At 36.9% G+C, this 12013-nt stretch overlaps 1 protein-coding gene across 8 annotated transcripts in view; it reads left to right on the forward strand.

Moving 5' to 3' along the window:
• Positions 1-12013, forward strand: part of ACSS3 (acyl-CoA synthetase short chain family member 3) — a 155552-nt gene that overhangs the window by 134052 nt on the left and 9487 nt on the right. For 3 of the 8 annotated variants that reach the window (XR_014295379.1, XM_082636670.1, XM_082636672.1), the window contains 3 exons: positions 320-442; positions 1957-1994; positions 3296-3362. Coding sequence is in view for 6 of the 8 variants with exons in the window: in XM_082636670.1 (XP_082492796.1) it covers positions 320-442; positions 1957-1994; positions 3296-3362 (228 nt within the window). In the remaining 2 variants the exon portion in view is untranslated. Of the gene's footprint in view, positions 1-319; positions 443-1144; positions 1929-1956; positions 1995-3295; positions 3363-12013 lie in introns of those variants that run through there. The other 5 variants (XM_082636671.1, XM_082636674.1, XM_082636675.1 and 2 more) reach the window with 4 other exon arrangements.

The following is a 12013-nucleotide window of genomic DNA, read 5'->3' on the forward strand; positions in this document are numbered from 1 at the left end:
CCAAAGTATACTGGAAATATTGAGCTATTGCTTCTCCATTAAAAGGAAGAAATTGTGTTCATAAGCTTTACAACTCTCAGTTCAAACATTTAACGTGAACATATATAAGAACACTTTTATTCCTGGCTGTTAGGGGAGCAGAGAGATTCTAGTAGGCTTTCAAAATAAAAAATAATTTAATTCCATAGGCTAGTTATGATAAAATTCAAATGAATACAGTAAACCTATTTCTGTCACATTTTATATTTTACCAAGCTTAAAAATGATTACATTACCTAGTACTACATGCTAATCAGACATTATTTATTCTTATTTTCAGGGATACTATGACACCATGGATGCTGGTTACATGGATGAAGAAGGTTACATATATGTTATGTCTCGAGTTGATGACGTGATAAATGTTGCAGGTCACAGGATTTCTGCAGGTGCCATTGAAGAGGTATTGATGACTATTGGTCTTTTATTCCAGGTAGTGTTTAGGGACAGAACTGAGCTGAAGTCAATATTGAGGTTGTCAATATTGAGGTTAAGTCATCCCACTTGGAAAATTTCCAGACCTTTCCTTTGAAGCATAGGCTTGGTTGGTCACTCTGGTATTTCTCTCACCTCACTTTCTCTCCTGTGGATTTTCCTGTTCTCCAAATTCCCCTGATTCCTGCCTGAGTGGTAGAGAAGAATTTTAAGCACTTCCATATATTTGTAATTTATGGGAGAGTCTATATACATTTGCTTCTTGATCCTTGCTACTTGATTGCTTCTAGCCTTTTGATTTGTGCCTGTTGATAACCAGGCACAAATAGTCTTTACTGGGTGTGTGATTTAAACATTTTATTGTACTCTTAAATCCTGAGAATTTTCTTCCAATGTAAATTACACAAAGTCCCCAGAGAGTATTTTTAAATGTTTTCAATTTTTTTTACCTTAAAATAGAGTAAAATCCTCCTTTTTATTGTATAATACTATGAGTTTTTTACTTACAGTATAGATTCTTGTAGCCATCACCAACAACCAGGATACAGAAAAATTTCAACACTGCCCAAGAATTTCCCCATAATGTCACCTTTTTATTCTGACCTTCCCCACCCCTAACCCCTGGGAACCACTAATTTTTTTTTTGTTCCTATGTTTTTGCATTCTCTAGAATCTCATATAAATGGAGTAATACAGTATGTAACCTTTGGAGACTGGGCTATTTCATTTCGGAAAGTGCGTTTGAGATCCATTCAAGTTGTGTGTATGTCGATTATTTGTCCTTTTATGTTGCTGTGCAGTATTCCACTGCGTGGATGTACTAACCCATTTATGTTTCCTTTACCCATTAGAGGATATTTTAAGTGCTTCTAGTTTGAGAGAGTTATAAATAATGCTGCCATATACATTCAAGTTCAGGTTTTTGTGCAAAAATTAGTTTTCATTTCTCTAGGATAAATGCCTGTAGTGAGTTTGCTGGGTTACATGTTAAGTGTATGTTTAGGCTTATAAGAAACTGCCAAACTGTTCTCTAGAGCGGCTGTGCCATTTTATATTCCCACCCATAGTGTCTGAGGGCGCCTGTTTCTTCCCATCTTCATTCGTACTCAGAATTGCCAGTGTTCTTTATTTAAATCATTCTAATAGATGTGTAAGGGTATCTCATTGTGCTTTTAATTTGATTGCCTGTAATGACTAAAATGTTGGAAACCTTTTCTTGTGTTTATTTGCCATCCATGTATCTTCTCTCGCATTAAAATCTTCTGCCCATCTTCTTAAAAATTGGGTTGTTTTTCTTATTGTTCAGTTTTGAGAGTTTTTAAGGTATTCTGGATACAAGTCCTTTGTTTGATATGCAGTTTGCAAATATGTATTTTTTTCCTGTCTGTGACTGGTCTTTTTATTCTCTTAAAAGTGCTCTTAATAGAGCAAAAGTGTGTTTCATATTGATGAAGTCTAATTCAGCATTTTTTTCTTTTATAGATGATGATATTTATCGAAGAACTCTTTCCTAACCCAAGGTCATACTTTCTTCTTTGTTTTCACCTAAAATTTTATAGTTTTACATTTAGTTTTATTGTTTTACATTTTATATCAATTTACATTTACATGTTGAGGATTTTTTTGTATGCAGTGCAAGATATAGGTTGAGGATTTTTTTTTAATGTGGATGCCAATTCTTCCATGTGTTATATGTTGCAAAGACTGGACTTTCTCCATTGAGTTGCCTTTGCACCTTTGTAAAAAATTAGCTGACAGTATTTGAGTGGGTCTATTTCTAGAGTATCTCTTGTTTTATTGATCTGTGTGTTTATCTTTTCACCAATACTATTCTGTCTTGATACTTTATAGAATGTCTTAGAGTTGAATAGTGTCCACTATTTTCAAAATCGCTCCACTTTTCAAAAATCGTTTTGGATATTCTGTTCCTTTACTTTTCCATATATATTTTAGAATGAGCTTTTTTATAGTTAAAATAAATCCTGCATGGATTCTGATTGGGATTGTGTTAAATCTATAGATGGATTTGAGAAAAATTGATATCTGGACTCTACTGAATTGTCCAATTCATGAACTTTGTATGTCTTTCCATTTACTTAGGTCTTTTTTGATATGTTTCACTGACATTTTATACTTTTTAGTATGCAGATTCTGAACATATTTTCTTTTTTTTAATTTATTTTTTTATACAGCAGGTTCTTATTAGTTATCCATTTTGTACGTATTAGTATATATACATGTCAATCCCAATCTCCCAATTCATCCCACCACCACCACCCGACTCCACCCCCGCCGCCGCCGCTGCTTTCCCCCTTGGTGTCCATACGTTTGTTCTCTACATCTGTGTCTCTATTTCTTCCCTGCAAACCAGTTCATCTGTACCATTTTTCTAGGTTCCACATATATGCGTTAATATACGATATTTGTTTTTCTTTCTGACTTACTTCACTCTGTATGACAGTCTCTAGATTCATCCACGTCTGTACAAATGATCCAATTTCTGAACATATTTTCTTAATTTATACCTAAGTATTTAGTTTTCTGAGCTATCGTAAATAGAATTTTTTTTAAATTTTGTTTTCCAAATTTTCATTGCTAGTGGATATAGAACTGCTATTGACTTTTATGAACTGATATGTATCTTATGATCTTGTTAAATTAATTTATTAGTTATAAGAGTTGTGTTTATATGTGTGTGTTTGTATTTCTTGGGATTTCCTATGTGGACAATCATGCTGTCTTTGAATAGAGATAGTTTTATTGCTTTCTTTCCAATCTGAATGTTTTTTATTTCTTTCTCTTGCCTTTTTGAACTGGTCAGAACCTCCACTATGATACTGACTAAGAGTGATGAGAGCAGTTACCCTCGTCTTGTTCCTGATCTTAGGGTAAAAGCATTCAATATCTTACCGTTAAGAATGACGTTACCTGTAGATGTTTCTGTAGATGGCCTTTATCAAATGAGGAAGTTTCCTTCTATTACTAATTTGCTGGGGTTTTTTCTTTTTTTTTTATCTTGAAAGAATGTAAAATTTTGTCAAATGCTTTTTCTGCTTCTATTGATATGATTGTGTGGGTTTTCTTTTTAAGCCTGTTAATATGGTGAATCACATTAATTAATTTTCAACTGTTGAACCAGCCTTGCATTGCTTGGGATATACCTCACTTAGTTGCAATGTATTGTTGTTTTAATATATTGATTTTTTTTAATTTATAGTAATTTTTGCTGATCGGAAGTTGGCTTTGTGTAGTAATCATGTTTTTAATAGTGTTTGTATCATTTATCTTTTTCCATCCTTTCCTTTTTAATATATCTATATCATTATGTTTCCTGTGGCCTTTCTGTAGATAACATATAGCTGGGTCTTGTTCTTATTTTAATCCAATTTTACAATTTCTATCTTTTAACTGGTGTTTTTAAGACCATTAACATTTAACTTAAGTATTGATATATTTATATTTATGTCTCCAAGTTTATTATTGGTTTCCTTCTTGCCTTTTCTCTTTTTTAATTTCCCTCATGTTACATTTTCTCCCTTCTTTTAAGTCATTTGGTTCTCTTTTTGTAGCTTCTATTTCTTTTCTGAGAACTTCTCCTTTCATTCCAAGGGTGCTTGCCCATACTTTTAGGGCCACAGTTACTGTAGAGTTGTTAATATTTATCTTTGTTAATTTTATCCTAAACGTGCAAATGAGGCATTCTTTGTCAAAGACAGATGTCTTAATAATAAGTGTGTCATCGCTTTCTTACTCCCGGTCTTATCCCTAGGTGACCCAACAAGAGCCGATGGGAAATTTCCCTACATAAGTAGCCAGCTACACCATAGATGAGAAATAAGGAAAATTATTTTTCTCTGCTTATAAAGAGGAAGGAGGCAGCTATCTTTCCCCCTCCTAAAGAGGTCTCCTTGGACACATAATAGCCTGAATCCAAACTCCAGCTCTTTGATATGTACATAACATCTCTCCAGGAGGCAGATAGCCCTGTGTGTCTCAACTTTTACAACCTAGAAATGTTTCCAAACTTCTAAGCCTTCATCTTTTTGACATGTAAATACCAAGGAAGATAGTGAGCCAGTCTCCCCAGCACCTTATGAGTTTAACCTAGGGATCTAGTCTAGGATGTAAGCATTTTGCCCACCTAGGAAAATTAGAAAATTTTATTATCCTTTCATATCAGAGCAGTTAACTAAGGAAACAGCTATAGATCAAATTCTCAAGGTATTTGAAGAGCCTCAGGAGGCTAGGGTTTTTTGTAGGGCCAATGAGGAAATCTAGAAAAGTTTTATTCCCCTACAGATATAATAGCTACATTAAAATCTTTATCTGATATTTGTAATATTTGGATTGGGGTTTGGTATTTGTTGATTATCTTTTTTAAAGGAGTATTTAGGTTTTCCTAATTCTTTTCATGCCCAGTAATTTTACATTTTATATTTTGACTATTACTTCATGAGATTTTGGATCCTTTTAAAATCATCTGGATTTTTGTTCTTGTGATTGTTTATTTTAGCAGATGGTCAAGCCATTTAAGATCATACCACATGTCCTTACCCACTTTCTGTGGATTGTGGTTCCAATGTCAATTTTGTCTTCAAAGCCTTTACAGTGCTATTCTAGTGCATCTCACTGTGTCTTTCTCCCAGAGGCCAATCTGAAACTCAAGTTAAGTGCCCAAACTCTGTGCTGTGCTGATTCTGGTTGGATTCATGCATATACAACTTTAGAGTAGGCTCAGGACATCATACTCAGATTTAAAATATCCCTTTTTCTAGCTCCTTTCTCTCCATGATCTACTCTTCACTTTTTGATTCCCAGGGCTCCCCCTTACTGCTCTTCTCGGTATAAAGTCAGGGCTTCAGCCTCCCCGTACTCCTGCTGGGGTTCAGTCCTGCAAGGTCTACCTACACAGCATCCCTGGGGAGCAGAAGGGACTCTGTCTCTTTGCTAGCACTTGCCTGGTATAGGGCAGAGCTAGTCAACAGGGATCAACTCTCAGGAACTGGATGGCTGCTGGTCGGGAGGACAAGTGGTACTGAATCTTTCCTGGCTCTCTTGGTGTAAGATGGGGGAGTCTTCAGCGCTCCATCCGCAGGATCTGCTGCACAGTGATAGTGGAGAAGGGAGAGGACACAGCTTTTTGGCTGCATTCGCCTGGTGAAAGGTGTGAGGAGCCAACAAGGTGGTTACAGCTCTGTAGGAAGGAAGGGGGGCGCTGCTTCTTCGCTGGCGTCCGTCTGCAGTAGGAGGAGAAAATCAAAGTGACTGTCTCCCAGCCCCTCTGCTCCTTTTCCTGGGCCTCTAGGGGGACACAGCAGGCATTTTTTCGGGCTTTTTCTGTCTGTACTTATTGGCAGTTCCAATCAGTTTTGACTGATATAGAACCCAGGCCAGAATATATAGGAGGCAAAATCAACAAACCAACAAACCATAACAACAATGAAAACCAAAAACTTCTAGACAAACAAAAAACAAGGGACTCACCATCAGGTTGTCTCTCAAGTTCTGATAGAGTCTTCTGGTATGAATTTTTTTTTTTTTTTTTTTGCGGTACGCGGGCCTCTCACTGTTGTGGCCTCTCCCGTTGCGGAGCACAGGCTCCGGACGCGCAGGCTCAGCGGCCATGGCTCACGGGCCCAGCCGCTCCGCGGCATGTGGGATCTTCCCGGACCGGGGCATGAACCCGTGTCCCCTGTATCGGCAGGCGGACTCTCAACCACTGCGCCACCAGGGAAGCCCTTCTGGTATGAATTTTAGCCCAAAGTATTTCATCGCAATTAGTGGAAGTGATAAGATGGAATGTATTTACTCCATCTTTTCCAGAACCAAACCCAGAATAGTTTTCGAATGGAATTGGGCAAACTGCAGTTTAAATGAAAGAAAATGCTTAAAGCAGTATGACTGATAATGCAGTAGGATGAGAGTATGCAGAATCATAGCTCCCCTTTCTCTAATTAAAAAAATGGTCACTTTCTCAAAAGGTTGTACTTAACTTCAGCCCAAACTTAACACTTAACACTTCTTGTCATGTAGGCTTTTCTTTCTTAGTGACAGTCAATGTGATATTATTTGAGTAAAAGGAAATAATTTTATAAAATATTTTGAAACATGTGACTTTTATCTGCTGTTATAATATTGTTTTTAACTGAATTTTGTGATAACCTGAAATTGAAATTTATGCTTCATGTATTTTGGTGTGTTCACAAAAGGTGGTTCTGGCTTCAGGAGCTTTTAATTTCTTGCTTATAGGAGATTATGTCCATTTCTGGCAGATGCAGCTAATCAAAATACAGAGATTACATATGCATAGCTCTTATTATCAGTCAAAATTCTTAGTTCTCTCTTTTATTTTTAGAATGAAGAGTGCCACCTATTCAAATATATATTGTGCTTTAATGTTTCTACTGACATGCTTCTCACTATATGTAACAGCAGAGTGAGGCAGGCAGAAGATAGGCAGTTAAAACAGCAAAATTGAAAAAACTGTGCTGGAATCCATGACATCTAACAGGAATTTTGTCCCTGGGTCTTAGAGTGCTCATAGCATGTAACAGGACACCTCTCAGCCTTAAGCCTTCTTGAAGTGAATGTCTCCCTTTATATGAATTAAATGATTAACTCTTTATTGTATAGTTATGTCTAATAAGGAAATTAATATCTCAATTCTGGGTTGTCTTCTCCATGTTAGAATCTATTAGAGGGTTGAAAACCAACATTTTTACCAGCTTTTTCCCAGCTCCTAGTAAAGTTGCTTAACAAATTGATAATATGTGCATGAAATGTTCATATTGATGACAGCTTTTACTAAAGTACCCAAACCTTATTTTATATTTAAATGATTTTCTGGGATTCTTAATAATGAATGCTGGATTCCACTTTGATTTTTTGAAATAGGACTTGAGGGTCTTAAGTCCATTGGGAGTATTATTTATAGAAAATAAAAATAGACTGAATGTCTATTTATATACAGTGAAAATATCTGAGCTTTTTCAGTTTCCCAGAGTAACATTTGACAAATTTATCACCTTACATAAGACTAAATCAAACAGAAATTCTACTAAAATGACTACATCACAAACATTTCAGGAAATGCTATGTTCTTTTCCCAACATAAGAAAATAGTCCTACAATGGCTTTTAGAAATTTAAGAGGACATTATCCTTGCATATCCCAATTCATGTGAGGGCCTTCTATAAATATCAAGTAATAACCAAATCTATTTGAACAGCTGATTAATCTTTGAAAGCCTACCATCTAGCCAGACAATTGGGACACTTAGGTGGAAGTTCAAGGTATTCTAAAAAAAATGTGTCCTAAATCTGCTAGTTCAGGTCATGCGAGCTCAAGTTACTAGGAGTCAATGTGGTCCTTCTGCTTAGTTCTCTTTCACTGTTGTGGGCAGATCTTTTCATGCAGAGACATCTCCAGGGAACAAATTGGGCTCCCTGATTTCATTCTTTCACTTGTAGCTTAAGATTTAGTTTGTTAAATAATCCTACGAGTATCCTTGGAAACTTGGAAATCTGGTGTTAAAATACTGCATTTAAAGCCTAGGGTAGTGTTCACATACAGTTTTCCCTTTCGAAAGTTATTCTGACCAAAGCATCACTGTTTGTTTTTCTTAGCTATTTTATTCACTACTTTAGGAATAATTTCTTCAAGATTGAATATATTTCCATAAAGTGCACATTCAACAAAGATGCCATGCAATTTCATTTCTACCCAACATTTAAAGACTACTGGATGTAAATAGTTGTCAAATTGCTGAATATTTTCCTGGGCACTGATATGAATATTGATGAAGATGTGGAATCTGGCAGTTTCCTAGGTGACTCCATTGTCAGAGGAGGTAAAACAATATTCCTCCTCTTCCCATAGCAAAGACAATCTCCCTCTGCAGAGTGACTCCTTGTATTTTATGAGGGTGCTTGATTTAAACTAATTTTTTCTAAAATTAAAATACTTAAAACAAAATTAAGAAACCTGTGTAATTTAGCCCACTAAAACCATAAAACCATTTAAATCAAATAAAATTTACACAAAAATGGCAGTACTGCAGAAACCAAGAATGGCCTGTTATCATAACATGTATAGGCTCACTTTGGGTGAAACAATTACCTTTTAAGTTGCATCACTTTTTGGGGTACTTGAATGCCAGTTAACCACAGATACTTCATGAATCTTATATGGAGGGAATATATGAATGTGGCTTTTGATTCCCCCCCATAGGGCATTTGGTGGGCTTGTGTCCCAGTATGTTGCCAAGACATATTTTGATGCTTTCCCTTTTCACAATTCAGTTGTTGAAATCATTATTTGGCATGCAAATACTGTTTGTGGAGCCAACACAGAAAGCTGCCTCTCTTCCTTTATGGCATCTTTTTAACACTGATAGAATAATATAATGTTTTATCCACTATAATGAACTTCATTTACAGATGGCACGGAATTCTGGAGAATGACATGTTTCTCACAGATTTTTAAGAACCGTATCTTCAGTTGGCAAAAAATGGGAAACTTTGATATTATAAGGAATTGTGTTATGTATTACTTCTGATTTTAAAATACTCTCTGCCCTTATAGAAAACCAGTCAGCGTTTTCCCATCCACTTCTAAAAACACTGAGACCAAGGATGGACGTTAAAATAGCAAAGTGACTAGACTAGAAGTTTTGTTTTTCAGTTTAGTTAAAATTATAGTCATACTGGTTAGGTGCAAAATATCTAGATGTATGGTTTTTTTTTTACAGTGATTTAAACTGTAAAACTTCAAAAATTCAGGTATAGAAGCACCAGTGAACACTTTAATAAATGGGATTTTGACCATGAAAACTCTGCTTAGCCAGGTAAAAGTATTTTTCTCTACTCATTAAGGGAATACTAAATAGGATTTAAAGGATTGGACCTACCAAGTCTGTGTCCTACCTGCTATAGAGAAGGTATTCTCTTCCACGGGCTGGTGACCGTCAAGACTAACTGCCCAAACAAAGCTCTGACAATAAAGTGTGTCTCTACTCTCAACATACAGACTGAAAAGAAAATAAGAACTTAACAAATGGGAAACATTTTGAGAGTTCACACTGAAGCAGCGAGAGAAGGTGGTATTGTATGATCTGTGTAGTATGTGTCTTGCAGAAGCTTTTGAGTCAGGACCAACTAAAGGAAAGAGGGCGTAGACACCTTTACCTCAGCAATGAAGTTAATAAAACATATAGTACAAAAATCATTTATTTATCACGTACCATCCTGAGCACTGTAGGAGTCAAAAGCTATGTCGATGGCAGCCCTCACAACTGAATACTTCAAGGCTGATGCTACAATAGGATACAGGGCAATGTTGATCTGCATGCTTAATTAGGGGCAGTGTGAGATAGTCCACTGGGTTTGTACCAAACATTCTAGCAGTTCATTGAGTCTTCTAGGAGTTCAGAGAAGAGAAAGCTCATTTTCAGCTTGGATTAATTTTTTTTCTTCCATAGAAAGTTTGGGATTTTTAGTGGCATGTCCCGGATTTTGTTGGTTTTTCTCTTCCCTCTCTGACTGTACCTTTATAGTGCAGTTTGTCAGCTTTTCCTTTTTCACACGGTCCTTAGATGTTAAGAGTTCTTTAAGACTTTCACCTTTTTTTCTCACTGCTTTCTCCCCAAATAATCTCATCCATGTGCATAGCTTTCATTGTCCTTTATACATTAATGGCATTCAAATATGCATTTTCAGATTAAGATTTCCCTCAGATCCAATTGCCTTGACTTGGATGTCTGAAAGGTACTTCAAATGGAATATCTCCAAGATTTAATACATGATTTTTCCTCCCAAGCCTAGCCCTCACCAGCATTTTCTGGCTTAGAAAATGACACCACTATCCAACCAGCTACTCAAGCCAAAAACCACAGAATCATCTTTAACCCCTTTGACTTCTTACTTCATATCCCATTTATCATCAAATTCTGTCCATCTTACCTCTAAAAACTCTGGAATCTTTTTATACCCACTACTATAACCTTAGTCTACTATTGTAGCCTCTCTGGGTGTTTCCCTGAGTAAACTATGACACCCACCTTCAACAATCCTCTGTTTATTCTTCACAATGAACCAAAGTAAGTTTTTGTTTTTCAAAATCCACTCTGAAGTGAAAGTAGCCAATCTGTAAAGGCTACATATGTACGATTCCAACTATATTAACATTCTGGAAAAGAACTCTGGAGACAGTAAAAACGATCAGTGGCTGCCAGGAGTTTTTGGAAGGTGAGGGATGAATAGGCAGTGCACAGTGGATTTTTAGGGCAGCGAATCTACTGTGTAAGATACTGTAATCATGGATACGTGCTGTAAAACCCATAGAATGTCCAACACCGAGAGTGAGGTCTAACGTGAGCTGTGGAGTGGGGTGAGAGTGACGTGTCAGTGTTGGCTCAGCAGTTGTAACTCTACTGCTCTGGTGAGGGGTTTTGATGGTGCGGAGGCTGTGTGTAAATGGGAGCAGGGGTTATATGGGAACAACGTACTTTCTGCTGCTCCATTTTGCTGTGAATCTAAAACTATTCTGAAAAAATAAAGTCCGTTAAAAAATCCATTCTGATCTTGCATCGCCCCCTCACCTCCTGAAAGTGCTTTATTACCTTCCAGTGCTACTAAAATAGTTGGAAGCCCTTCGCATTCACAGCCCTTTTCTATCTCCGTAGCTTCATTTCCTCTTACACCATTCTCACTTTTGCTCTCTGCTTTCCAGCCACACTGGTCCCTTTTAGATTTGAATGGTACAAGCCGGGTGCTTCTACAGGGCATTTGCCCCGCCCCTGTATGCAAGGGTCCTTGCACACAGACCCTTTAGACCTGAGCTCATCCTGAGTCACTTCCTAAGGGAAGGCTTCTTTGAGATCCATATTCTTCTGCCACGTTGGTTGCTTTGTCTCTATCTCTCATTTAGAAATCCAAGTTATTTCCCCAAAGATTGTACCACTTTATATCTAGACATTCATAGTAATTAAATATTCATGATCATTTGTTAATATCACCCTTTGCTACTAGACTGTAAGCACCGTGAGACAGTACCCAGCTTATTTTTGCTCACCACCAAGTCTACTGCAATATAGGAGGTTGGAGGATAGGAGGTATTAGTAAATGTTTGTTGAATGAACGCATGGAGGAAAGAATGGGGACTGCCGAACTCGCCCTGGGTTACAAGTTTGCTCACTGTTTTCTCCAGCCATAGGGGATTGGAGTCACTGAAATATATATTAATCTCAGAAAAGAACTTTTTGAACATTCATTTTTAAAAGTCCCATCACAGCAGAATTTTTTTTTCTTAATCCTAAGCTTCTGTATTTCATGTGGTTACTCTATTCTCTGAGTTCTTGTGATTCCAGAGAGAAATTTGCTTTGCTCTTTAAGGCATTTAGAGCTTAGGGTGAACAATATGAAAATGGTTCGTCAACAGTGGTGATTATCTGATGTCAGGGCTTCACTCCACGTCCAGCCTTTTCTTTACCTCTTGGAAAATCCTCTCTGCATGGGTGGTCACTCAAGAAGAGAAGTGTGCT

This window comes from Mesoplodon mirus, assembly GCF_964341445.2.
Source record: "Mesoplodon mirus genome assembly, chromosome: 11".
Lineage (NCBI taxonomy): Eukaryota > Metazoa > Chordata > Mammalia > Artiodactyla > Ziphiidae > Mesoplodon > Mesoplodon mirus.